The sequence below is a fragment of the Heterobasidion irregulare genome (genome assembly GCF_000320585.1).
Source record: "Heterobasidion irregulare TC 32-1 unplaced genomic scaffold scaffold_08, whole genome shotgun sequence".
Classification (NCBI taxonomy): domain Eukaryota; kingdom Fungi; phylum Basidiomycota; class Agaricomycetes; order Russulales; family Bondarzewiaceae; genus Heterobasidion; species Heterobasidion irregulare.
Window position 1 is genome coordinate 310995 of NW_009258204.1, and position 25396 is coordinate 336390.

The 25396-nt window shown below is 51.0% G+C and overlaps 12 protein-coding genes across 12 annotated transcripts; 5 read left to right on the plus strand and 7 right to left on the minus strand.

Annotated features, from left to right (window-relative positions):
* Positions 1–17: 17 nt before the first annotated feature.
* cyp49 (cytochrome P450 monooxygenase 49) lies at positions 18–2534 on the minus strand. The gene is made up of 12 exons (XM_009550437.1): positions 2317–2534; positions 2150–2258; positions 2064–2090; positions 1816–2004; positions 1606–1754; positions 1437–1552; positions 1252–1372; positions 1160–1173; positions 920–1103; positions 772–853; positions 445–711; positions 18–349 (listed from the first exon to the last, which is right to left on the minus strand). Exons 1-12 carry the CDS (start codon positions 2495–2497, stop codon positions 268–270), a joined length of 1521 nt encoding a protein of 506 aa, XP_009548732.1. The 5' UTR covers positions 2498–2534; the 3' UTR covers positions 18–267.
* A 717-nt stretch (positions 2535–3251) lies between these two features.
* cpm85 (cytochrome P450 monooxygenase 85) lies at positions 3252–4967 on the minus strand (the record flags this gene model as incomplete). Its single annotated transcript, XM_009550650.1, has 9 exons — positions 3252–3286; positions 3347–3615; positions 3668–3771; positions 3832–3928; positions 4005–4037; positions 4097–4123; positions 4258–4550; positions 4603–4715; positions 4778–4967. 9 exons carry the CDS (start codon positions 4965–4967, stop codon positions 3252–3254), a joined length of 1161 nt encoding a protein of 386 aa, XP_009548945.1.
* An 852-nt stretch (positions 4968–5819) lies between these two features.
* HETIRDRAFT_386793 (uncharacterized protein) lies at positions 5820–8466 on the plus strand. Its single transcript, XM_009550651.1, has 7 exons — positions 5820–5997; positions 6311–6988; positions 7043–7295; positions 7359–7442; positions 7502–7763; positions 7820–7896; positions 7957–8466. The coding sequence occupies exons 1-7, from the start codon at positions 5927–5929 to the stop codon at positions 8221–8223; spliced, it is 1692 nt and encodes a 563-aa protein (XP_009548946.1). The 5' UTR covers positions 5820–5926; the 3' UTR covers positions 8224–8466.
* A 474-nt stretch (positions 8467–8940) lies between these two features.
* On the minus strand, positions 8941–9919 carry HETIRDRAFT_323196 (uncharacterized protein; the record flags this gene model as incomplete). The annotated part of the gene is made up of 3 exons (XM_009550652.1): positions 8941–9507; positions 9568–9623; positions 9712–9919. The coding sequence occupies 3 exons, from the start codon at positions 9917–9919 to the stop codon at positions 8941–8943; spliced, it is 831 nt and encodes a 276-aa protein (XP_009548947.1).
* Positions 9920–11346: 1427 nt separating this feature from the next.
* HETIRDRAFT_419875 (uncharacterized protein) lies at positions 11347–12950 on the minus strand (the record flags this gene model as incomplete). The annotated part of the gene is made up of 8 exons (XM_009550653.1): positions 11347–11389; positions 11440–11711; positions 11769–12086; positions 12147–12185; positions 12250–12496; positions 12557–12585; positions 12638–12871; positions 12924–12950. 8 exons carry the CDS (start codon positions 12948–12950, stop codon positions 11347–11349), a joined length of 1209 nt encoding a protein of 402 aa, XP_009548948.1.
* A 575-nt stretch (positions 12951–13525) lies between these two features.
* Positions 13526–13932, plus strand: HETIRDRAFT_419876 (uncharacterized protein; the record flags this gene model as incomplete). The annotated part of the gene is made up of 2 exons (XM_009550654.1): positions 13526–13696; positions 13756–13932. The coding sequence occupies 2 exons, from the start codon at positions 13526–13528 to the stop codon at positions 13930–13932; spliced, it is 348 nt and encodes a 115-aa protein (XP_009548949.1).
* Positions 13933–14287: 355 nt separating this feature from the next.
* HETIRDRAFT_419877 (uncharacterized protein) lies at positions 14288–15894 on the minus strand (the record flags this gene model as incomplete). The annotated part of the gene is made up of 8 exons (XM_009550655.1): positions 14288–14330; positions 14382–14653; positions 14712–15029; positions 15090–15128; positions 15195–15441; positions 15503–15531; positions 15584–15817; positions 15874–15894. 8 exons carry the CDS (start codon positions 15892–15894, stop codon positions 14288–14290), a joined length of 1203 nt encoding a protein of 400 aa, XP_009548950.1.
* A 119-nt stretch (positions 15895–16013) lies between these two features.
* On the minus strand, positions 16014–16784 carry HETIRDRAFT_104008 (uncharacterized protein; the record flags this gene model as incomplete). Its single annotated transcript, XM_009550656.1, has 4 exons — positions 16014–16205; positions 16259–16441; positions 16499–16559; positions 16627–16784. 4 exons carry the CDS (start codon positions 16782–16784, stop codon positions 16014–16016), a joined length of 594 nt encoding a protein of 197 aa, XP_009548951.1.
* A 172-nt stretch (positions 16785–16956) lies between these two features.
* On the plus strand, positions 16957–17280 carry HETIRDRAFT_324250 (uncharacterized protein; the record flags this gene model as incomplete). The annotated part of the gene is made up of 2 exons (XM_009550657.1): positions 16957–17181; positions 17245–17280. The coding sequence occupies 2 exons, from the start codon at positions 16957–16959 to the stop codon at positions 17278–17280; spliced, it is 261 nt and encodes an 86-aa protein (XP_009548952.1).
* A 427-nt stretch (positions 17281–17707) lies between these two features.
* HETIRDRAFT_419879 (uncharacterized protein) lies at positions 17708–18579 on the plus strand (the record flags this gene model as incomplete). The annotated part of the gene is made up of 2 exons (XM_009550658.1): positions 17708–17986; positions 18058–18579. 2 exons carry the CDS (start codon positions 17708–17710, stop codon positions 18577–18579), a joined length of 801 nt encoding a protein of 266 aa, XP_009548953.1.
* Positions 18580–19242: 663 nt separating this feature from the next.
* Positions 19243–20007, minus strand: HETIRDRAFT_104010 (uncharacterized protein; the record flags this gene model as incomplete). Its single annotated transcript, XM_009550659.1, has 2 exons — positions 19243–19263; positions 19321–20007. 2 exons carry the CDS (start codon positions 20005–20007, stop codon positions 19243–19245), a joined length of 708 nt encoding a protein of 235 aa, XP_009548954.1.
* Positions 20008–20295: 288 nt separating this feature from the next.
* HETIRDRAFT_50351 (uncharacterized protein) lies at positions 20296–25010 on the plus strand (the record flags this gene model as incomplete). The annotated part of the gene is made up of 19 exons (XM_009550482.1): positions 20296–20416; positions 20468–20518; positions 20579–20632; positions 20692–20807; positions 20866–20998; positions 21061–21137; positions 21187–21354; positions 21408–21581; positions 21643–21993; positions 22055–22224; positions 22274–22418; positions 22472–23065; positions 23189–23420; positions 23715–23908; positions 24086–24431; positions 24497–24511; positions 24568–24706; positions 24763–24809; positions 24871–25010. 19 exons carry the CDS (start codon positions 20296–20298, stop codon positions 25008–25010), a joined length of 3267 nt encoding a protein of 1088 aa, XP_009548777.1.
* Between the last annotated feature and the right edge of the window lie 386 nt (positions 25011–25396).

A 25396-nucleotide genomic window follows, 5' to 3' on the forward strand; every position in this document is an offset into this window, starting at 1 on the left:
CGCTTCGACCGAAAATTATGAACAACGGCCAAGTGTTCTCAGATGATTGTGTGCCTATGCGCCCTGCTCTAATTAGCGCACAACGACACTAAAGTGAACAATTGGCCATGCTAGATAAGAACTGTACCTGTACCAGTCTCTTCCGACCCATTGAGAGATTATCAAAGCTGATCAATTGCAGTCATTTACTTCCCGCGGAGCAACGAGGAACATGCACAACGGGCGTTGCATTAGAACGCTGTGTGCCCTTTTATCAATCTACCTGAATTAGATTATGTTTCCCCCTTGCACTAGCCGCTCCGCAGCACTCGACCGCGGTTGAATCCTACATTCGAAGGCGACAGGAAATCTATACAAAAAATGTCAGTCCATCACATGCCCTACTCAGTGAGGAAGACAAAAGAAAGTGGATGGTCATGGCAACCCCTAAGCATGCGTACTCACGAGACGACGCCGGAAGTATACTCATCCAACGGCTCAACCTCATTGCCCTTCTCGTCGAGCGCTTTACGAATTTCGACAGTCGCAAGAATAGAGGCAATTGTGATCCAAACTGCATCGCGTGCCAGGTATCGTCCAGGACAAATCCGTCGGCCAAAACCAAAGGCAGCGTCAGGAAATGACTTGTTCCCATTGATAGCGGCACCGAGGAAGCGCCGAGGGTTGAACAGGTCTGGGTCGGGATACGTTGTCTCGTCATGGAGAATCGCCCTGAAAGACAGGAGTCTATGATACATCCACAGGCAGGATGAATGAGAACATGAGACACACCAAGTGTTTCCCATCACGATAGAATCTTTTGGAATCAAGTACCTGGCGTAGACATCGTCACAGACGACTCGGTGAGGAATAGCTAATCCATGTCAAGCCGAAGACTGTAAGTACACCGCCATATTGAGACGCATAGAGGAATGCTCACCGAGAGGTGCCACTGGGCGCCACCGAAGAACCTCTTTCATGAGCGCGGTCACGTATGGTAGCTCATCTGTGAAATCAGGGAGGCGATCGGTCCCGATAACACTGTCAATTTCGGCTTGAGCCGTTTTCTGAGCTTCAGGATAGAGAAGCATAGCTAGGAAGAATGTTGCAATGGTGGATGCGATCTGTCAAGAGGAGTAAGTTGAGATATGCACGGATTCGTGGAAACGAATGTGCATACTGTGTCTGCACCAGCTTCAACGTTAAATAACCATGATTAACGTCGAACATTGTTTAGATGCATGGAAAGACAGAAGGGGTAGGTGCTCTTACCCAAATACATCGATCCTGAGATGTGCATAATGACGTTCTCATCCAAATGAGATGTCATTTCGCCAAGGTGCTGCTGCTGTATCATCTGTTCTACAATGGACGGATTAGCTGTCCCACTTTTCTGCAAGCGTGGAAGGGAAACGGAAATCAGAACGTGAAAACCGCAAAACCAATTCAATAATCACAATAGCTTCTTTGACGGCATAATATGGCTTTTCAATCCCCCGTAGTGCGGACATTGACAAAGTTTCTGCTTTTCTCCGGAATGAGTTACCAGGTATCCATGCTGGGATTCTTAGTACTGTTCACTGATGATCAATGATTCATCAAGAGCAAGAGAGGAGAGAAAGGTACAGATGGGAAAAGCATCGAACAACCCAGCGCGAGCAGTGGTCCCAAATGCCATAGCTTCCAGCGCCTCTTCCGCGGAATCAATGTATGGATCATCCTGGGATTTCACGTCGATTCCATATGCGATCTTGATGATTGTCTGCGCGGCCATACTATGTTGCCCGTCCTTCTCAGGACATCGCAATGCACGTAGATGAGCACAAGGATACATACTGTTTTATGTGGTTCATAAAATCATTTGGCCTGTCCAACAAACGGCGTAAGAGCCCAAGCGTTGCGTTGGATTCGATGGAGCGGTATTGTAGCGCCGCCGCAGGGTGAAAAAAGCGGTGAAACTCCCGGCGCATGGTGCGCCATCGTGTCCCGTACCGTGAGAATCCCAAGGCCCAACGAAAGTTGAGACTGGATAGTTGTAGGTGTAGAAATCAGCCATGGTCGAAATTACATCAGCAAATACGCACAGGACATCCAGGACCACCATTGTTGGCCTGTATTTCGAGTTTGAGTTTGAGTTTGAGAAGAACCAGCTGTGCTTCATCGTATTCACCTGTCGGAATACAGAGACGAGCGTCTTTCAAATAGCTCCTTCACTGCTTTTGCAGAATTCAGGATGATCAAGTGCGTCCCTAACGCTTCCGCGTGAATGACATCCGACTCTACGCCAAACACAAGTTTTACAACCAGGGTGCCATATCTGCGAAGCAAAATCCATACTCAGCTCTTTGCCCCATTTCTCATATGTGAGCCACTCGTGGCTTTTCGGAATGTCCAGTGCATTCCCTAAGATGGGAAGACCCTTCGGCCCAGGAGGGAGAGGATATGCAGGCTTTTTTCTTCGTAGAAGAACGCCGGCGACACACAACGCTGCGATGATATCAAAAATAAGTGGCCACATGATTAGGATGTTGGTGGTAGGGAGCAGAGTAGCAAGTACACTCGCACATGATATACCCAAGGCCAAGCGGCTCAAGATACTCTCAAGATCCAGGACGGTCGGATCATATCAGAAGTACACGAAGAAGATTGAATGTTGCGGACCGGCATTTACAGCATGTGACAACATCGCACAAGGCGATGCCAAAACCGAGCCGCATATCTGTCATACTTTGACACAGTTGCGGCCTATGCGAAATGATCGTCAACTTGTTCTGTCTAGTTTCGAAAGAACCCTGAACAGCCTCTCGAAGGCGGGTCAGAGGCGCCAGGTGGCGGTGCTACAACTCCACATGAACCGTGCGTTGCTTCTCGTGAAGCCCCCATATTTGAGTGAACCTTTTTCGTAGTCGCTTTGTCCAAAACTGGTGCAAGGCCAAGTGTTGTCAGATGATCGTAGGCCTATGCGCCGCGCTTGAATCAGCACATAACGACCTTAAAATAAACCACTGGCGTGTGAACGAGGACATTGCGGGATAAGAACTGTACCTGTACTAGTATTTTTCGACCGATTAAGGGATTGTCAAATAAACGATCAATCGCAGCCGCATATTTCCCCCAGCACACCGAGAAACATGCACAACGGACGTTGCATCATAATGCTGTCTTGCCCATACAAACCTGCCTGAATTAATTTCTATTTAGCCGACCCTTGTGCCAGCCGCACCGCAGCACTCGACCGCGGGTGAATCCTACATTTGAAGGCGACAGGAAACCTACATATCACATATCAGTCTATCACATACGATACCTAGTAGGGAAGGCAAAAGAAAGTGGATCATTAAAGCAACTCGTAAGCATGCGTACTCACGAGACGACCCCAGAAGCACAGTCATCCAACGGTTCAACCTCATTGCCCTTTTCGTCGAGCGCCTTACGAATCTCGAATGTCGCAAGGATAAAGGCAATCGTGATCCATACCGCATCGCGTGCCATGTATCGATGTATCGCCCAGGATAAATCCGTCGTCCGAAGCCGAATGCGGCATCAGGGAAGGAGGGGGTGCTAGCGGCATTAAGGAAGCGCTGAGGGCTGAAGAGGTCTGGTTCGGGATACGTTGTCTCGTTGTGAAGAATCGCCCTGCAAGATACGATACATACACAGGCAGGATGGATGAGAACATAAGACGCACCAAGTGTTTCCAATGACGATATAATCCTTGGGGATCGAGTATCCGTCGTAGACATCATCACAGACGACTCGGCGAGGAATTGCTAAGCCATGGCAACCCAAAGACTGTCAGTACACTATCATATCGAGACGCACGGAGCGCAAGGAAAACACACCGAGACGCACGGCTGGGCGCCATCGAAGGACCTTTTTCATGAGTGCGGTCACGTATGGCAGCACAGCCTCATCTGTGAAATCAGGGAGGCGATCGGTCCTGACAACACTATCAAGCTCGGCTTGATCTCATTTCTGAGCTTCAGAATTGAGCACCATAGTAGGAAGAATGTTGTGCACCGTACCGTGAGAATCCCAATACCCAACAGAAGTTGAGACTATATGGTTTCAAGTATGAAAATCAGCAAAGATCGAGTTTGAATCAGTGGATACGCACAGGACATCAAGGACCACCATTGTTAACCTGTAGTTTGAGTTAGAGATCAAAAGAATTCAACTCTACTTCAACATACTTGCCTGTTAGAAACAAGTATGATGTTGTAGTGTACGATGCAAGTCAGGCCGCTGTTGCATATTGAGTAAAGCCGCATCACGTACTGTTGTATATGTGAGGAAAATTTCGTCGGCGTGTCCATCAGCCGGCGCAATAATCCATGTGCTGCGTCAAGTTCGATGGGATGGTACTGTCGCGCAGCCGTAAGGTGGAAGTAGCGATGAAACTCCCTACGCATGTTACGCCATCGTGGACCGTACCGCAAAAATGCCAACGTCCAGTCGAAGTGAAGGCTAAAATATTGAATATCTAGTGAGTGACATCCTGCGACATGAAATGATGTTAAAGTTTTGGGCTCAGCATTACACACAGAATGTTGAGAGCTATCAAGCGTGGTCTGTCGAGCGAAATCTAAGAGATGTTGACCATGTCGTCAGAGATGTACGAACGTGCCTGTCGGAATATAGAGACGACCGTCGTTCGAATAACTCCTTCGCCACCTTTGCAGAATTCAGGACGATCAGATGCGTACCAAAAGCCTCCACATGGATGATATCAGAGCCTGTATTGATAATCAATTTTGTGAGATCGCTATGTTCGCTCGCGATATGACGGAAGACGAACCGAACTCTTTGCCCCATTTCTCATACGTAATCCACTCGCGGTTTTTTGGAATGTCTAATACGTTACCTATGATAGGCAGGCCCTTTGGCCCAGGGGACAGAGGACATGTAGCCTTCTTCCTCCGAGCATAGAGAATGCCACTGAAACACAGCAGGAGAACCGGGACGAGATCCAACAAGAAAATCCACATATGTTGAGAGACCGTCGTTGAGTTCGCGGAAGGGCAGAACAGTCAAAACCACCTCACGACTTGTTCGTTTATATGGCGAAAGCCGCAACATGGGGAGGTTACTGTGAATACGTGAGTGTTCCCATAGGAAGGTCAGTATGGGATAAGTAGGATCGCACGACGACAATAGATATGAGTCCTCTTGAAGATCATTGGTAGGATGGTCTCTTCGTCAAGAAGAATAGTTAGATGTAATCGACGCCATTGAGATGCTAGAATAGACAGCGATGGCAGCGCATCTTATATATTGCTTGCTCGGCCAAGCGCAGATACAGGGTAAGGCCTAAAGTTACGAGTTACTATGCAACTATTCGAAGCTTCTGACATCTATCAGTTGTCAGTTTGGGCTAGATAGCATATGTTGATGGAAGGCATACCATGATTTCATCGAATGGCAATGGTCTTGTTCCCGCGGCGAGATGAGAGAAAACAGACCGAAATGGAACAAGTCGCTCAAAGGCCCGGCGCTTGTCGGCATAGGACGACCCACCTCAAAGTGTTTTGGCTTCTAACGTGGGTCGATCTTCTCAATCTCAGTGCCGTCTCCGGGCATTGATCTGTACCGAAGGCTTGCGGATCCCCCGGTGAAGCGTTCGATCCTGTTGGATACGTGGTTAGTCTCCGTGGCTGACCTTACACAGAAGACGGTCATTCGGTGTAAAGTACATAGCGTTGGCTGACATCGCCTCACGAGAAAGAGGTGAGATTACAAAGAAATCCAGGAAGACAGGGAGAAAAACAAAGGTTGGTTGAAAACCTGAAACCTAGCATCAGGTTAAGGCTTCGGATTCCCACGCTTATCCTCCTCCTCCGCGTACCACCGTCCTTGGCCTGTCTTTCAGCCATAATTCTCCACTCCCTCTCTGTTCCCCTGCTGTCTACTTTCGTTTGAACTCACTATCTCTGTCACCACATCTAAAATGACGAAAAAAAATCAGCAGAAGAAAGAGCAGGAGGCGGCCATGCCTGCCGAGACGAACGGCAACGACGAGTGAGTGTTTACTTGTCCTGACCACGTTCCTAGCCTTCTTTTATCGTGGCAAGCCGGATGCTGCGTTCCGTATGTCGTAAGAGCTATTGCCGACCAGGCGAACAGGCGAGTCTGTACGGCGAGGCAGAGGATACAAATCCTAGACGCGTATGCCTGACAGTGCCAAGTTGTCTGCTCCTTCATACCTCGATCAGAGGCGTTGGCCATGGACAGGACTTGCACGATACACGGCTGGCCATCTCAAGCTGACTATTTTGTCCCTTCTGTCCGGCACAATTCAACAATCTGCCGTCACTAACTCAAATCCTGTCAGACATCCCATAGACGTCGACCCTGAATCTTCGCCGCCATTCTCTCCGATCGATGAAGTCCTTCCAACACCCTCCTCGAGCTCCAGTACAGTCAAGACTCCAGAGCCCGAACCCGAACCCAAAATGGACCCCGTCGCCGAAGGTGAGAAGCTGAAGGAGCAGGGTAACACCGCCTTCAAAGCGAAGAACTACAGCCAAGCCGTGGACCTCTACACTAAAGCGATCGCATTCCGCCCCGCCGAGCCCGCCTATCTTACCAACCGCGCCGCGGCGCACATGGCGCTCAAAAGGTTCCGGCCGGCGCTCGCGGACTGTCAACAAGCAGCAAATCTACAGGCCGCCGCGCCCTCTGTGAAGACGCTCATCCGCCTCGCGCGATGTCAGCTTGCGGTCGGCTCACCGATCCCAGCCTTGTCAACCCTGAGGGTGGCACTTGAGGCTGAGCCAGGGAATACTGCTGCGATCCAGCTGCAGGAAAAAGTGCTTGAGCTGGAGGCCCATCTGCGGAATTTTGAGGGTGCAAAGGCGCGGAAGGAGTGGGGAATGGCTCGGCTTGCGTTAGATCAGTGCATGAAAGGTATTGAGGGTCAAGGCGGTGACATCCCAACGGAGTGGAGGCAATGGCGAGTTCAGCTCGAGCTTGTGCGGGGAAATTGGGACGCTGCGAATACCGCTGCAAAGTGAGTATCGGTTACCATGTTATGAGATGACTAGTGCTGATTGGAGGACTTCAGCGACGCGTTGCGCTTGCAGCCTAATTCTTCAGACGTACTTACGCTCCGAGGGTTAGTGTTATTCTTCTGTGGTAAAATTCCACAGGCGCTCCAGCATGCAGCCTCGGCATTACGATTCGATCCTGGACACGAAGCTGCACAGCGATTGCGGAGACGAGTTAAAGATGTTGAGCGGCTCAAGGAAGAGGGAAATCAGGCTTTTAAGTCTGGCAGGTTGGCTGTCGCACTTAACAAGTATACCGAGGCATTAGAGGTGTAGTCGTCATCATCCTAGTTCGAGGGCGCAGCGCACTTACTGTGTGTATGTGTTTAATAGCGAATTGGCGAGAATGAAGAGGAGGGCAAGGGCGGCCAGATCCGTGCAACGCTTCTATCCAATCGGGCGACGACGTTCGTAAAGGTATAGTGCCTCCAATCTCTTTCTTCTTGCATTATTTGTCTTACACTCTTCTCAATCAGCTCTCAAAATACGACGAAGCGCTGACAGACACAGAAGCGTCTCTAACCCTGCAACCATCCGCGTTTAAGGCTCTGCGAACGCGCGCCCGGATCAATATGCACCTGGAGAAGTACGACAACGCAGTCGCGGACTTCAACACCTCGATTGAGCAGGCCGAGTTCGAGGGCGCGAACGGGGATGTACGGACCCTGCGCAGTGAGCTGAAGAAGGCGGAGATCGCGCTGAAACGGAGTAAGACGAAAGATTACTACAAGATCCTCGGTCAGAAATTCTCTTTTCGGCGCGGCATGTCAGTTGCTCATGATCTTGCTTTATAGGTCTCGCCAGGGACTGCAATGAGATCGACATCAAGAAAGCTTATCGCCGAGAATCACTGATACATCATCCTGACAAGGTACATACTGTTCGCTCATACTAACCAACATCGCTGATCGTCAATCTATTTTGATTCTAGGGTGGTGACGAAGAGAAATTCAAGCTTGTTGTCGAAGCGCACGCCGTTCTCTCGGATCCGCAACGACGCGAGCGTTACGATCTCGGCGAGGACGAGGACGGGTCAATGGGCTCAGGTGGGCCGGGCGGTATGAACTCCGCTGACCTGGCGAACATCTTCGCGCAGTTCGGAGGGCCCGGCGGCGGCGGCGGCGGTGGATTCCCATTCGGACACAGTCATGGAGGTGGAGGCGGGTATGGCGGCAGGGGCTTCCCGCCTGGATTCTGATTTTGTCCGTGGTTGGCAAGTGTATACTGATGAACATGTAGTGTCCGTTATCTGTATGCCTTTGAGTTGCAGTCGTCTCCGATTGACCTCGCAGTGCTTCCCTTATACATCTGTAATGAATGTCACACATAGATTACTGTTCGTCAAATTCTGGAGTTGCAATACGCTGTGGGCTGTCGAGCTGGGGTGCTTGAGGGTCGCATCAGTGCTAGCAACTACATGAATGGAAAATAATTGCCATGTAATTTATCGGAGGAAAAAATATATACAAATGCGGTGTGAGCTACAAGAGTTCAAAACGACCTTATGAGAGTTTTCTAGCCGGAGGCAATCGATCATGGTCCAAGAAAACCATACGTATGATTATTCAGTTTTCTGCAGGCAGTACGAGACCCGCGCACTATCTACTATCAGTACCAAGAGCACCAACCCGACAAATTCGATAGATCCATAACACCAAAGATACTGCAGGAAAAAATGATTATATAAATAAAGGGAGGACGTTTAGACGGTGCGATGCGATGAGGGGAGTATGCTGCTGCTGCTGCTGAGGGAGGCGCGACATAACAATGCTCGAGGTCAGAGGGTGGAGTTACAGTATGCGACGGCAACAACATCGTGCGCGGGGCGGGTCATAACGCTGGAGGAAGTAGTGAAGACGTGCATTTGAGTCGAATATGTCCATGCGGGGGTGCGGTCAGTGGACAGATGGGTTATTTAAAAGAAGGTGAAAGTGCCAGCGACCGCGGCGAGCGCGACCGTGACCTGACCAGCGCGCGAGGCGAACGCGTGGACCGAGAGCGCAGCGCCTGTCTGCGTCGACGCTGATCCGGGGGTGCCGCTCGCGGACGCAGCGCTCGAGGTAGCGGAGGACGACGCCTTTGTGGAGCTGGCCGCAGCCTTGGAGGTGACGAGGCCCGAGGACGTGGCAGCGGCGGAGGACGCGGGCGCAGTGGTGGCGGCGACGGAGGACGCCGCAGCGGATGTGGCGGCGGCAGAGGACGCCGCAGATACAGCGACAGAGCTAGCAGCGCCGGAAGCGCTGCCAGACGCTGCGGCGGAGCTGGAACTTCCAAGGTAGGAGGGCGCGGCGACTGCGGTGCTGGGGTCTGTGAGGGCGCCGATACCCCAGCCAATTTTTTGGCCGTCAGGCTGGGTAGTGTTCGGAGCAGCGACGGTGCCGCCTGAGGCATCGGCGATGGTGAAGCGCGTAGTCCAGTATCTCGTGCTGGGGGAACCGGCATACGTGAATTGGTAGAAGTAGATGGGGGCATTGATGGTCACCTGCGATGATAGCGCGCATCAGAGGGAGCTTCAGTGAAAATTAAGAATTGCGGGACGTACGTCAGGGCAAGGGTAGTCGTAAGTGGTAGCCGTTGTTCCGTCAAGAGTGGCCACAGCTGGGAAAATGAATTTCAGTCAGAAAATACGGTAATTGAGCAGAATAGCCTGTGTAAAGCAATGGGCATAGACGAGCAGCGAACTCACTGGTCAAGTGAACCATGTTCCAGTTGTCGCCCGTCATCAGCTCAATGGCCATCGACTTCCAAGCACCCGTTGTATCGGCGCCCCACGCAATGTGACAAGTCGCGCCTTCATTGAAGACTGCGCCAGGACCGGGCTCCTGAGGGTCGGGGTCCGCAGATACCAGAGTCACCAAGGATAGAAGAGCAGGCAACACGAAGCGAGAAAACATGGTTATGGCTAAAGTTGGTCGCTATACGTGAGCGCGTGGGTCTGCGGAGAAGGTAAGCGGACGCGAATGAAGATATTGCAAGATCTACTCGCAAGGAGAATATCCAGAAGTCTCGAGGGTCTGTAATGAGGGACTGTGGTATTTAAAAGATTGAAGAAAAGAGCGACGACGAGGCTGTGGATGGCAGGAGACTCGCAGACGACGACCGTTGGCCATCGTTGAAATATGTTCCTCGGTTAGCGCACGAGACCCCAGAACAAGGCACGACACCCCTATGGATAATCCCAAATTAGGCAACCGTAGAGTTCGCTTAAGCGCTCACTGCGCTCTCCGGCACCGCTCAAGGCCCCGGCGGGAACGTCCAGCTCGTCGTGCAACGTCGAGGCTGCCAGCGCTCTTTCATCGACATGCAGGCATTCTTGCTCCACCTTGGGCACCCTCAGCTCACGGTATTTCCTTGCAGTGTCCTGGGGGATCTGTTTTCTGGCCTCCGGTCATAGTACGCCGGTCACCCAGCTAATCCAGTTTGATGATGGCCTTTCATGTCTTCGAACAGCGCCGAAGTCCAAATACGCCCTTGCATAAGTCCATTTTTATCTTTGGAGTCAATGCTGCAGCCTCTTGCAGCCTGCCTTGATCTTGCAGATCATCTTGATGGATGAGTTTCAGAGGCATCCATCAATGTTGTCTAAATGTGTGGGTTGGAAAGTCGAAATTTGACGATTTGAATAACAGCAGGACACCTTGGAAACAACAGCTTCGACACTAACGTTGCGCGCTGATCATGAGCCATTTCCTCTGAATGGCGGTCATAACAGCTGACTCGCTGCTGATATTTATAGAGCGCACGTCCTTTGACGCCTACCCCTTTCAATTATCTGAAGCCTGACGTGTACATGTGGCAGATGCTCAACAAGGATCTTCATTGGCGAACAAAATCATCGCAAGTTGACGGGGTGGGAAGGTGGGTGGTTTGACTCGTATGGTCACCCACGGTCGTTCTGTGTTGATATAGCAGCGCACATGCGGGAAGTCTCCTCTGGTATATGTGTATGGGCGCTTCCATTTCACATATGCATTAGAAGAACAATCTGCATCCATCTGCATCGCGACACCACTGATTATTCGACAGCCCTCCGGGCATATTCTATACGACTCAAGTGCCATCGTGTAGAAAAGCTAGCAAGGGAATATGCCCTCCAAAGATGGGCAGAAGGCGTTACCTGTAACGCTAGGTACTAGAAAATGTTATACGAAAGACGATGAGATGAGATAGCAAAGAGTGGAGAGACAGCATCTAGACCAAAAGCAACGGATAATAGGGTATCATGAAGGCTGAACTGAGCGGAAACGGAGCCGCCTAACAATTGACAAAATAAAGAACAGGACACCTGATACATTGAAGAATATAAGAACGAGGGAGCTTGCTATAACTGAACGGCAGGTTTCAGTCCAAATGTCTTGGTGACCCTGTTCCAAATTTGTGAGCGAGACTATCATTGTCAGCACAGTTTGCGCACCACATCTTGAGACTGATCCATGTAAACCGGTACGCGATAGTCCACTGCCTGGTTTCTATAAGGTCACGTAACATCACAATGAAACTTCTTGGAACGAGACTATAATCGATGAGCTCAAGTTCATGGACTTCAAGCAATTTCTCGCCTGGAATGGTGGAACGCAGAGCACGGAATCGTTCTAATGCCATCTTGGCGGTTGGTCGCCGAGAAGGGTTCTGAGATGTCATATCTCGCAATAGAATCAAGAGGCTGGGTGTCTCATCTGCAGCATCCTATGACTCAAATTACTTCAGATCACTGTGACAGATCCTGATAGAAAAGCGACAGACCTTAAGCCATCCATAAAGCGTGCGTGCTGTCGCATAGACATCTGCGGCAAATGGATTGTAGTTGGTGGCTCTTCTCATCTCAGGAGCCCGGTGCTCCCTTCCTTGAGGAAAAGGTTCTGCGAGACATTTGTCAAGACTCGCGTCTTTTGCAAAATACTGAGAATATCCGAAGTCGATGAAAAAGTATCGCGCAGGAAATGTTGATCGCCACTCAGGAGGAGGCCATATTTTATAGATCGGCTCAGACGGCGTAGTCCAAATCTCAGTCTGTGGCACCGTCCCGTGATGATTAATGAGAATATTGTCGCATGAGATATCCTAGGAAGTATCAGTCGGAATGAGATATCGGTGCGATGTCCAATGCGCGGCGAAACTTGCCAGGTGTGCTATGCGATTTTCGTGCAAAAATGCGAGACCCTATTTTTGAATAATTGAGCCAACAGTTTGTGAGCATGAAGGGGCCACTGAGTGATCCACTTACTGCCAGGACCTGATCTGCGAAATCAAAGCCCTCCGACACATTCAGAAAAGGCAGTTCATCGCATTGATCGCATAGTGGCATGACAACGAAGTGCCAGTCATGAAATTCGAGGAATTCTAATACTCTCACTGTCGCATTCGCAGGATCTGAGCGCAGAGGTTCCGAATTGAGTAGCTGGAGAATTTCCAGCTCTCGTCGCCCTTCGTCGCCCTTCGATACTACCTTGATGACGACATCTCGGTTCTCCCTATACGAAATGACGTGTTCAATATCTTTCAAGCCGATCAGGCAAAACGCATGACACTACCTATCCCGAGCAGCGACAACTTGCGATAGCTACGAGTGCTGTCAACAGTTCCACTCCTTTCGTTCAGTCTGAGCTACTCACGGGAAAAAAAGTGGGTTTCAACTCGCTTCGATCTCCGTATAATCCAAACGAATCAAGAGCAGGGTATGGTGGCAAAGACTCGTCAGGATAAGTCATGCTATTGCGACCGCGCGAACGAAATCGTTGATAGCCCGCTGCATTGAAAAAACTACTCAGTGCCTCCCATGGCTGCTGCCACTGAGGTTCGTTCGTTGGACAGATATCTCTCCATGCCCGCAGTGAGACGGGAAGGCTCTACGTAAACTAAGATAAGTAACATATGTCCGGGCAATATAGAAACGCTCACTGTCTCCTCATCAAGAAGCATAACCATTAAAATATCCAAGGCATAGAAAATGTGCAGATGCTGTGAGAGTGGCCTTGAGGTGTAGCGAGCGTGTCAGATTTCGTCTTCAGGTCTATACGAAGACGAAGAGATGAACAACAGGGCCACGAGAAAGTTGATCTCGATATACAAATGGCGTCACATGCACCAAAGCTTTGCCGACGATGTAACAACTCAATTTCGGGTATTGATCCCATGTTGAATATTTCGGAGGATCAGGCTGGTTGAGAGGCTGTGGAGATCGACTCAGCGCAAAGAGAGCCGAGCATATGCAAACAAGAGTTCAATTGCCCGTAAAGTGGGCGCCAAGCTAGGGTTACAATGGGTTACGCTGTTACAGCAGCCTATGGAGGACATTGGGCGTGTTCCGCGGTGTACGCGTTGGGTCGGCAGCAGTCATGGTCCTCATACGCTCGACCTTCTGGAGACCTTTTGGCCCCGTCGACGCGTAAGATGCTTTGAAGACGGCCGGTCCGCAGCCTTGGTTTAGTTTGACAGCAATCTTGGCTTATAAGGAGGACGCATCAGTGTGGGGTCATACTGTAGCCTCACCCCTGTCAATAATGTCTCTCCCGACGGACACAAGCGTTACCATCGTAGGAGCTGGGCCAAGTGGCATGGCTTGTGCTTTATCGCTCACTCAGCAGGGTGTCTCTGACATCACCATCGTGGATGCCGTGCAGCAAGCAGAACAAAGCTCGCGTGCTTTGGTGATCCATGCCGCTACGTTGGAGGTAAGCTCGTCACGCATTGTGCCATGTGCTCTTCGGCCCATTGACCTCTGGATACACAGGCTCTCGATTTCATTTCCGTCGCAGACGCAATCATCGATCTCAGTATCAAGGTCTCCGAGACGCACGTCTTCGACAGGAAGTCGCTGATGGTGACTATCGACTTCGATACGCTGCGGCCGTACACGCGGTACCCCTTTAGCCTATCGTACCGCAGCATATCACCGAGCGGATACTAGGCGAGAAATTGAGCGCGATAGACGTTTGCATACACAAACTTGTTCAGGCAAAGACCGATCAGAGGTCTTTTCAAACCCCTCTAATATTCCATAGCCAGCCAGATATAATGTATGTGCAACTCAAGTACATCGTTTAGAAAAGACTGTGGGCAAGATAAGGCGACATATGGGACGTCAGGTCTTGGAAGAGTGAGATGGTTGAAATGAGATGTTTAAGAATCGACCGGGGCAGTATGCATCGAGAGCAACTGATAATAGGGTATCATGAAGGCTGTAGCGAGTGCGAGCGGAGCTGCCTAATCATCTGTATAATAAGACACCCAGCGCATTGAAGGACACTTCTCAAGGGAGCAGGTTACAATTGAACGGCAGGCTTCACTCTGAGTGTCTTAGTGATCCTAATCGACATTTGTGAGCGGGAGACCCAAATGACAGTACATTGTACGCACCACATCTTGAAACTGATCCATGTAAACCGGTACGCGTTAGTCCACTGCCTGGTTTCTATGAGGTCACGAAACATCACAATGAAACTTCTTGGAACGAGACTATAATTGATGAGTTCAAGTTCGTGGACTTCAAGCAATTTCTCGTCTGGAATGGTGGAACGCAGAGCACGGAATCGTTCTAATGCCATCTTGGCGGTTGGTCGCCGAGAAGGGTTCTGAGATGTCATATCTCGCAATAGAATCAAGAGGCTGGGTGTCTCATCTGCAGCATCCTACGAGTCAAATTACTTCAGATCACTATGACAAATCCTGATAAGAAACATGATAGACCTTGAGCCATCCATAAAGCGTGCGTGCTGTCGCATAGACATCTGCGGCAAATGGATTGTAGTTGGTGGCTCTTCTCATCTCAGGAGCCCGGTGCTTTCTTCCCTGAGGAAAAGGCTCTGCGCGACATTTGTCAAGACTCATGTCTTTTTCAAAATACTGAGAATATCCGAAGTCCATGAAAAGGTATCGCGCAGGAAATGTTGATCGCCACTCAGGAGGAGGCCATATTTTATAGATCGGCTCAGACGGCGTAGTCCAAGTTTTAGTCTGTGGCACCGTCCCGTGATGATTAATGAGAATATTGTCGCATGAGATATCCTAGGAAGTATCAGTCGGAATGAGATATCGGTGCGATGTCCAATGCGCGGCGAAACTTGCCAGGTGTGCTATGCGATTTTCGTGTAGAAATGTGAGACCCTATGTTGAATAATCGACCCAACAGTTTGTAAGCATGGAGAAGGGGCCACTGAATGATCCACTTACTGCTAGGATCTGATCTGCGAAATCAAAGCCTTCCGACACATTCAAAAAAGGCAGTTCGTCGCATTGATCGCAGAATGGCATGACAACGAAGTGCCAGTCATGAAATTCGAGGAACTCCAATACGGGCACTGTCGCATTCGCAGGATCTGAGCGCAAAGGTTCCGAATTGAGTAGCTGGAGAATTTCCAGCTCTCGTCGCCCTTCGTCGCCCTTCGATACTACCTTGATGACGACATCTCGGTTCTCCCTATACGAGATAACATGTTTCAATATCTTTCAAACAAAGCAGGCAAGATGCATGAGACTACCTATCCCGAGCAGCGACAACTTGCGAGAACTACAAGTGCTGTCAATAGTTCCACTCCTTTCCTTCTGTCTGAGCTACTCACGGGGAAAAACCTGCTTTTCAATTCGCTTCGATCTCCGTATAATCCAAACGAATCAAGAGCAGGGTATGGTGGCAAAGACTCGTCAGGGTAAGTCATGCTATGGGAGCTGTGCGCACGAAATCGTTGATAGCCTGCTGCAACGAAGAAACTACTTAGTGCCTCCCATGGCTGCTGCCACCGAGGTTCATCTATTGGAGTGATGTCTCTCCATGCTCGCAGTGAGGCGGGAAGGCTCTACGTGAACCAAGATGAAGATCATATATATTCGGATATTGTTCAGCCACGCTCACTGTTCGCTCATCAAGAAGCATAGCCCTGAAGTCTTGAGAAAGTATAAGTATAAAGAGAGTTGCTGTTGAGTCTAGCAAATGGGAGGATGCCCGGGAACAGCAGTTCGTTTCAGAACAGAGTTGTGTAAGTAATTTGTAATCTATCTCGCGACTGTCTGCCGTTGGGGAGAGTTGGGGGCTGGAAGTGCGGGACCGGGCACGCTCGGGGTTCGAAATTTTCGGCCTCGCGGGGTGTCGGTCCACTCAGGCGTCTCCCTCGTCGTCGACGCCTCGCGCGTCGCGGCGGGCCAATCGTCCCTTATTTTCTTCAGGAATACTCTCACAGGCTCTACCTACCCCTATGCAAGATCGCAGCGCCGCCCGTACAATCAGGCCTCCCGTGCACGCTCTCCGGCCGCCCCGTCCCCAGGCCCTCCCGCGAGTAGCCCGAGTCTCGCTCCGGCGACGTACGTGCCCCCGCTGACCTCATCGCATACGGGGCCGGGCTCAGCCTCACTTCTCTCTCTTTCTTCCACTTGCGTGATGGAGCGACAACGTCCATACTTCCGGTGACAGCAGCGATGACAAGCTAGGGTTTCCGACAGGGCACTGCAGCCCGTGCAGATGGTGAGTGTCGTTCCAGGACAGAGGCCTCGTAGGTGCCGTGAAAGACGGGAGACGGGACAGCGGCTATAGTCGGCTGCTGTCTGGACGAGGGAAGCTCAATGCGAGACTCAGCAGGATTCAACGCGCTTAATGATGAGGGAAACTCACATTAGAGGAGTATAATATAAGAGCTCCTCGTATTGAGGGTGTTCACCCGAACCGCTCGCACCAGATTGGCCCTGCATGGTCTGAGCCGCAAGGGCGATAACTCTAGACGGCGACGATGGTACCACAAGGAAGACAGTGACAAAGACAACGCCGACCATGCCCCGATGATCACGATGATCACGGTGGTGACAGCGGTGACACAGGTGACAGCGACGACAACAACGGCTCGACGACAACGACAACGGCTCGATGGCGCCGGCGCCGGCTCAATGACGACGACAGCGGCGTTGCGACGAAGACGGGTGGGCATCCACCTCATTGCCCGAACCCATGCCTGATGTTCCGCAGCGTCTGTCCTCAACGGAGGAGCTGCACACTTCGATTCCATGTCGGTCATTCCTAGAGAGGGGACTGATTTGCCGTGCCCTCATGTACTCGTACTGTACATCCATGTACTTATTGTACTTGCTGGTTCGAAATCTCATTGTCGAGCACTTAGGTGAACTCAACACCGTCGAGATAGTCAATGCTATTGAATTGGACTTGCCATCGACTGTAAGTCAGTGTCTCAAGTTCTCAAAGCTATTACTGATGTAAATTGAAGCTCAATCCACACAGCATCACGGCATGCGCCAAAATCTCTCAATTGTTTGATGAACGGCCATGTAACAGCTCAATTTCAGTCATATACACAAGCGCGGCACACTATGTACCAAACTGTATCATACACTTGATGTCGACAGCCGTTCAATCTGAATGTATGCCGGGTACCCCGACATGGATATTCCGTGCCTATGAACGACAAGAGACCTTTACTTTCTTCACGTCTTGGTTCTCTGAGTTGATCGCATTTCCCGGCCCCATACATCGGTAGGTGTACCATCGTCTAAGACGAGGCTGTAGAGTATGTCGCCACGAACAGTTTCCTAAAGACAAGACATTAAGCATCGAGCTCCTAGCAGCGGTCAATCGCCATACATTCTGCCATGTGCGTACCGACCATTGACCTCCTGATGCACAGGCTCTCGATTCCATCTCCGTCGCAGACGCAATCATCGATCTCAGTATCAAGGCCTCCGGGATGCATGTCTTCGATAGGAAGCCGCGACTGGCGACTATCAACTTCGATGCGCTGCGGCCGTACACGCGGTATCCCTTCAGCCTCATCATACCGCAGTATGTCACTGAGCGAATACTAGGCAAGAAATTGAACGCGATGGGCGTCCACATACACCGCCCGTGCAAGGTCGCCGGCATGCGAGGGGACGACCAGGGCCGGCGCACGATCGATGTCTCATTCGAAGGAGGCAAAGTCGTGCTCGCCAAGTACGTCGTCGGCGCAGATGGCTCACATTCCCCAGTAAGCTGCGGCCCACAGAGGCTGTCTTGACTTCTCTCACTTACTTGCGAGCTAATTGTGCATTCATTAAGGTCCGCCAAATTGCAGGTATCGGCTTTGTTGATCCCGATGGCCAATCTGTCGCTGGAGACGAGATCAACGTATTCTCACAGATGATCCTCGCAGATGTTGCGTTCTCCTCGCGGCCGAGGCTCCCAGACGAGGGCTCCTCGTTTGGCGTCCTTAATTCGGGTAGTTTCTTCCCGATTGCTCCGCTACCCGCGTCTGCGGGCAGTACTCTCGAAGTTCCCCTGCATCGCATAGTGTGCGGGGTGCCTGCCGCCTCAGGTCTACCGCCGTCGAAGCCGCAGACGCCTTACGTACAGGACCTCGTCGACAGATACGGCCATATTTCGCTGTCGTCCGGTCCTACAGTCAACGAGAACCCAGTGAAAACCGCGGAGATAATCTGGTCGTCTCGGTTCCGCATTCACTCTGCTGTCGCTGACCGCTTCTTCACACGTTTTGGTGGCAACAACGCACAAGGGGGCGGCGTCGTATGTCTTGTCGGTGACGCGGCGCATATCCACCCACCTGCAGAGGACAAGGCATGAACCTGGGGCTTCGCGATGCAGTCACCCTAGGGTCTGCTATCGCTGCACACATGAAGGACACTTCGCCCAACGCAGACGCGATTCTCGAATCGTATGCGACGCTCGGGCGCGATCGCGCGTTGACGGTCATCGGTATGGTCAAAGGAATAGTGGGTAGGGTGGGGTGGATCACGACGGCGAAAGGTCTGTTGTTAGCATGGATGCTGATGGGCAAGTCGGCGTAGGTGAGGAGAAGGACCGCATGGAACTTGAGCGGTCTGGGTATGTCATGATGCGCAGGTGACTGATTAACAGGTACTTACTGAGATCTCAGGTATGATCTAGTTTGAGAGGACACATGTGAAGGAGAATCGATGTTTGGCGGAAGAGAATTCCAAGTGAGAAAAGGTTGAAGCAACGCAACTTCGCAGCGCCTAGAGGGCAAAATGACTCAACAAGACTCAACGGGCAGAATGTTGAATGCAGCAACATGGTTCGGACACTCGCAATGGTCACCTTCGAAACATGCTGGTATGCTCGTGCGCTGCGGATGGTTCATTGCTACGGTGTCTGATCATGTCTGCTTGAGTTATGTCTGCTTGGTATCATGAATGAGAATCAACGAAGTCATAAATAACAATGCACAAGAAAGAACTTATGAGAGAAACTGCACACAAACTAGGTTTAGTCTTCAATCTTATGGATCTGGAAATTGGGGTACCCATCAACACAACAATAGACTGGAGTCCGAATCAATCATACCTCAGCAGCCAAGCCTATCCATTCGTTCAGGGATCTCAAATACTCGTCCTTGCCCTCGTCGACTGGTATATCAGGATGCCACAAGACAAATGAGTCGAATTTTGCTGTGGGTCTAAGCACTCGGATCGCATCTTCGTCTCCGTCAACGGTACCCTCTGCTTCTCCGTGCAATTCCTCTGCATTATCATCAACCTCCTGTGCAGCTTTTGCAGTCTTCTGCTTTCCGCTCGTCCGCCCTCTGCCATTCCATTTCTCCTTCGTTTTCGTCCTCTGAGTTGTGCCAAACTTTGACGAGTCGCCGCGCAGAACGATGCCAGTGTATCCCTGCGGTAGGTCGACGGTGAGCCCTTGCATCGCGCGCCCTCGAAATGCCGAAGTAAATCGCTTTGCAGCCGACTGTGACGGACCAGGAATCGGCTGACCATCATCCGGAAGCTCATTAGCCTGATTCAATGGAGTGGTATCAATTTCCATAAAGTTTGGGTCTGTTGTTTCATTCTCGTCATGAGGATTAGACTGGGCGGAGGGGATGTTCGGAGGTAGTGGGAGAGACACGGTTGTTGGTTTAACGCGGAAATACGTGGAGACAGGGGCGGGGCCGGAGTGAGAGATTTTAAACGGCATCAAATGAGGAGAGCAAAGCGGTAGAGATCGCTTTGCAGAGGCAATTTCGATTGTCGATGCCATCTTGGTCGTTGTCGAGAACGATATCGGGCGCGTTCGGTTGACAGACTGTGACATGTACCGTTACATGACGCGACGCGTTGGGTCACACCTCCTCTCCTCCCACCATTGTCTGACTCAGCACGTCGCAATTCCTGACAATTCTGGCCGACTCTCGTTGGAAGTTTACCTTGATTGTCAGAATATTTTGTACACACAAAGATAATCCTACGCTTGTCTTGAGCTGCCCGGTATCATCTTGTTCTGAATACATCATCAAGGCGTGCCCCGCTGAGGGTGATTCAAATTCAAATGGCGCGAGGCGCACACTCTCCCGCACCCACACTACCGAGGGTCTCCTTCGTCAAAGTCGAGGATGACTTCTCGAAGAAAGCTGCAGGCGTTCATGACCAACAGCAGAGGTCGTATGGGTGTAGGTTTTGTCATTGCTTTCATGCTGACGATGACTTATCGACTTTCATAGACAACGACTTCGCCGAGTTCCAGCGTCCAGATGCATATATTCACTACATAGGTGTGTTCCCTAGAGCCTCTACAGCTACCAAATTTGCCATCTTAGACTTCTTGCATGCAGAACCTTTGGAGGTCGAGCTGGCTAAACAGGTGGAGTACGATATGGACGAGCAAGGTACCGCACTGGTCTCATATACCTTCACCACCTATGACACCACTCAATGCTCTCTTCAGACCAGGATTGGCTGGACAACTTGAACACAGAGCGTAGAGCGGCCGGTTTGGATCGCATCTCATACGAAACCTTCGAGATTGTCATGGATCGATTGGAAAAGGAGTGGTTCCATCTGGTGAGTCGCCGCATTCGTAAGCTGCTGTAAATCCCAGAGAGGATTAAGTTTATCACAGACAAAGGACATACCGAAGCCAGACATGGTCATGCCGTCCGAAGATTCTACGTGCGCTATTTGTGATGACTCGGAAGGAGAGAACACGAACGCCATCGTCTTTTGCGACGGATGCAATCTAGCAGTGCACCAAGGTGAGCTGCTTTATGTTTCAATGAGGTCTTGGGCAACCGTAACGAGCGAGTCGATTATGGAGATTGCTATGGAGTGCCATACATACCAGAAGGACAATGGTTGTGCCGTAAATGCACGGTCTCCCCGGAGAATCCCGTAGTAAGTATCTCAGTTCAGCATTCTGAAGTCAAGGCTTCACAGTTTGTAGAATTGTGAATTATGCCCAAACGAAGGCGGCGCCTTCAAGCAAACTGCTCATGGGGACTGGGTTCACCTGCTCTGTGCAATATGGGTACCGGAGACCAGGGTGGCGAATGATGTTTTCATGGAACCTATCACGGGCATGGAAAGGATCTCCAAGCAGCGATGGAAATTGGTACGAGAATACGTACTGACTCCCATATCTGCGATAACTAATTGTCGCTGTAGAAATGCCAGGTATGCGATATCCGGCAGGGCGCCTGCATCCAATGCAGCAAGACGTCGTGTTTTCTCGCCTTTCATGCGACATGCGCTCGGAAAGAGAAGTTGCTCATGCCCATGAAGGCGACATCTGGCTCTGAACCACCAACACTGCAGTGTTTCTGCGAGAAACATTTGCCCGTACGCCAATCCACCGACGCTTCTTATGCGGTATATACATTCTAACCTTCACGATGGCTAGAGAGAGCAAGCCGAAGCTCGTGCTGCAGCCCTCGCCGCTGAAGAGGAAGACGCCACGACAGAACATCCTTCCAGTCCAAAGTCATCAAAGACAGCACGCGCGTATGCTAAGACATACAAGCTCGGCCCCCCTCTTGTACCCGCCATCATAGTCAGCCAGATCCTCCAATACATCCATAAGATCATTGTCCGCAAGAAGCCTGAGTTTGTGGAGATGGTAGCGCGATATTGGAGTCTAAAGCGCGAGGCGCGGAGAGGCGCACCACTTCTAAAGCGGTTGCACCTGGAGCCCTGGACGGTATCGGCAGCGATCAGAAATCAGACTGATGATGAGAAGACGAAGAAACTTGAGGTGCGTATTACTTTATGTATCATATATGTGTTCAACAACATGCTTTGTTCTTCTCGTGCAGCATATGAGGCGCCTCAGACAGGATCTCGAGCAAGTTCGGATGCTAGCCGAACTCTGCCGCAAACGTGAGAGCAGAAAACTCACCCAGGCAGAGATTGTGAGAGACTTGCTGTCGAGAGCCTTGCTCCCTCATGAGCCGAGCTTGCGCGAGGCATTCCGTCAGATTACACAGTATGTCTCCATCTACATGACAAGGATCATTATTTTAAATCGACATCAGGAACGATCGGTATGACTTTTTCAAAAATCCTGTCTCCCGAACGGACGTCCCAGATTACTTCGACATCGTCAAGCGTCCTATGAATTGGGCCGCCATCGAGGCCAAGCTAGGTCGCCACGAGTATTGGGACCTGCAGATATTCAAGGTACATCTAGACTTGTTTTCGATTTGTGAAGCTCTTAAACATATCATTTCTAGGACGATGTCCTTCTAGTCCTTGATAACGCTATGCTGTACAACAAACCGGGAACGCCATACTTCAAAGCTGCCCAAAGAATCAAGGCAGTATCTGAACCCATCTTAGCCAGCCTCAACACTTTAGTGCCGCCTCGCCCGCAGCTTAACGCTGATAGTAGTGTGGTTCCAGCTGCTGAACATATAGACGGCGAATCTCTAGTGGACAAGATGGATGAGGCTTCGCAGCACCGTCATATTCCTATAGGTGACCTTGAGCCCCCGTACCCCGTTCTTGATTTCTTCGTTTCGGACGAGATCAAGAAGGAAAGCGAATTCATTATCAACGAAGCACCGATAGTTTCTATCTTGAAATACGAATTTGGAGAGCTCAAGCCGCCACCACCGCCACCAACACCGAAGCCCAAACGTGATCGCAAGGCAGACAGAGAGAAGAAACGCTTGGAACGCGAAGCGCAGAGACTCGATGCCGCGCCCGGCTTCCGAGCCTTGCGGACCAGACGTGGAACCGCCGCTGTCGCGGCATTCGAGGCAGAAGCTAACGAGTTGCAGGGGGACACATCTACCTCCGCCGCCCCTTCCGCGATCCCAATTCCTGTACCTGTGGAAGGGCAGCTTCCGGAACAGCAGCCCCAAGAACAGCAGTCCCAAGAGCAGCAACCTCAAGAGCAGCAGCCTCAAGAACAACAGCCTCAAGGACAGCAGCCTCCAGAACAGCAGCCCCAAGACCTCGCGCCACCCACACACCCCGCTGCAGTAAAGAAGGGCAAGAAACGCGGCGCACCAGTCCTGTTGGGGCACGCAGAACCGCCGATGGTGAAAGAGGTCGACCCTCAGGCATCGTTCAAGATGTTCGACCAGGGCTGGATCTTGCCTCCGGATCAGAAACGAGGCGGTCGTTCGGGAGTGGAGAGGGGCCCCGTCCCACCGCCGAAGAAAAAGCTCAAGACGGGTGCGGTTTCAGGTGCGTGAATCCAGGTCACCGCCCGCGTATGTGCACCACTCAACTTAATAATGGTTTTAGGAATGAAAATTCGGTTGCCCGCCATGTCTCCCATGACGGAGCGAGCTCCTTCGACGAGACCCACAGAAGATTTGAATACGAGTATGAGCGTCAACACCGAAGCTATTTCAGTTGCAGAGACGTCTACGTCTATAGCTGTCCCTCCTAATGACGTGCTGGAACTTCCTATGCTCATCGACGATGTTCCCACCACGATTGAAAAATCTGAGGCGGTGGAGGTAGGCCCGCTTTCCGTGGAGGCCATTGTGGAGACCGCGGTGGAGACCGTGGCCACGATTGATGTGCCAGAACCTCCCGTTGATCCTGCCCTGCCCAAGGCACCTGCTGAGATGACCTCGATTGCGACTTTGCCGGCTCTTACACCAGCACCGTCAAGAGGGAATTTTCCTCCTGCGAATGACCACACAGGAGGAGATGTACCTTCAAAGCCAGCTCTGGATATCAATTCAGCCCCTACGATCTTGCCAGTGGAGTCTGTCCCGGACGAGACTGTCAACATTCCTTCGGTCCCTGCAGACGTTCCAGCACCAACCATAGATGTCCCACAGGTCGTAAGATCCTACACGCTCGAGCCGAACGAGAAATTTGCGCAGGATGTCGACGGCACGATCATCATTGAAGAACTTGATACTCCACAGACCCGGAAGGCCAAGTATCTGCGACGCCGAGCACGTCTAAATGCCGAGCCGGCCCCGGACGCGCCAAACGCCACAGAGCCTACGACAAGGCAACCTATCGCAGGTCCTTCTAAGCTACCTGCCGCCATTGAAGAGTCGGAGCTCAGCTCGCTGAGTGACTCCGACGACGAAGCTGTCATGCCAAAAAAGACAAGAAAAAAGAAGAGGTCCAGGAGTTCGATCTCCATTCGTGCAAAGAAGCCACTGCCCAACTTACCGGGGAAACTGGAAGACGGAAGGATCCTCGAAGCTGGCACACTTGGTACGTCTGCTATCTCGCATTCTTGCACACAATACGATGGTGCTGATATACTTGGCATCATTTAGTATGGGCGCAAGCTCGTAAGCTCTTCAGACTAAATAGAAGTTATCTAGCTCACGCAAACGCTATTTTCTAGCCACATACCCTTGGTGGGCGGCTGTTGTATTCGAAGCTGACGACCCCGAAGTACCCCCCTTAGTGCTGGAATCGAAGAAATTGCCTGCAGCCAGGAGAGCCACACACCTCGTGCGCTTTTACGACAATGGCAAATCATGGTTCGTCAATTTTGCCACCCTTACTCGCTCGGTCTCTATCACGCCTTTTATTCTAGGCAATGGTTACCTACGGACAAACTCAGATTACTGGGCGAAGATAAAGGTAACCATTATCACGAATCATCGTCGTCAAAACTGAATAAACTTGATGCTTGTGTCGGCAGCGTTGGATCAAATGCTTCTGGTTCATCAAACTTTCAAGAGTACCAAATCAGAGATGGATTGCCACGCATCATACAGGCGAGTGATCGTCTTGATGATCTCTATCCCATCCGAAACTAAGTGCCCGATAGCGAAGCGCTGAGGGAGATGGAGACTGAGATGGACGACGGAGAAAAACACGACAGTGATAGCGCACGCCATGAATCACCGTGAATGGACCAGCGTAGTTAATATGGCGTATCACATATGCTACTGTAATAATTTACTACATAACATGGGGATCATATAAGACGGACATCTGTTAAAATGCAGTCGTCGTTCGCACCGTCTACAGTCTCGCTAGTGTAGCTGGTTTTTCTTCCTCTACTGTGATAGATTGACCCACATTTCCCATATGTTCGTATCTTTGGCACCGTTAGAGGGAACAAAGGGATTAGATGCCACCGCTGTCCGATCTGCCATCCTTTCAGTTGCAACAGATGCGACTCGAGGAGGCTGTCTCGACAGCATGGAATACAATGCATAATG

Bases quoted from the DNA above. Each gene is read 5' to 3' on its own strand.
- cyp49 (XM_009550437.1), bottom strand. From the start codon at position 2,497: ATGTGGCCACTTATTTTTGATATCATCGCAGCGTTGTGTGTCGCCGGC. The intron at 1,373-1,436 runs GTGATTATTGAA...CCACGCTTGCAG, and splicing joins ATGCCGTCAAAGAAGCTATT to AAAAGTGGGACAGCTAATCC. The intron at 350-444 runs GTGAGTACGCAT...TTTTTTGTATAG, and splicing joins TATACTTCCGGCGTCGTCTC to ATTTCCTGTCGCCTTCGAAT.
- HETIRDRAFT_386793 (XM_009550651.1), top strand. From the start codon at position 5,927: ATGACGAAAAAAAATCAGCAGAAGAAAGAGCAGGAGGCGGCCATGCCT. The intron at 5,998-6,310 runs GTGAGTGTTTAC...AAATCCTGTCAG, and splicing joins GAGACGAACGGCAACGACGA to ACATCCCATAGACGTCGACC. The intron at 7,764-7,819 runs GTCAGAAATTCT...CTTGCTTTATAG, and splicing joins AGATTACTACAAGATCCTCG to GTCTCGCCAGGGACTGCAAT.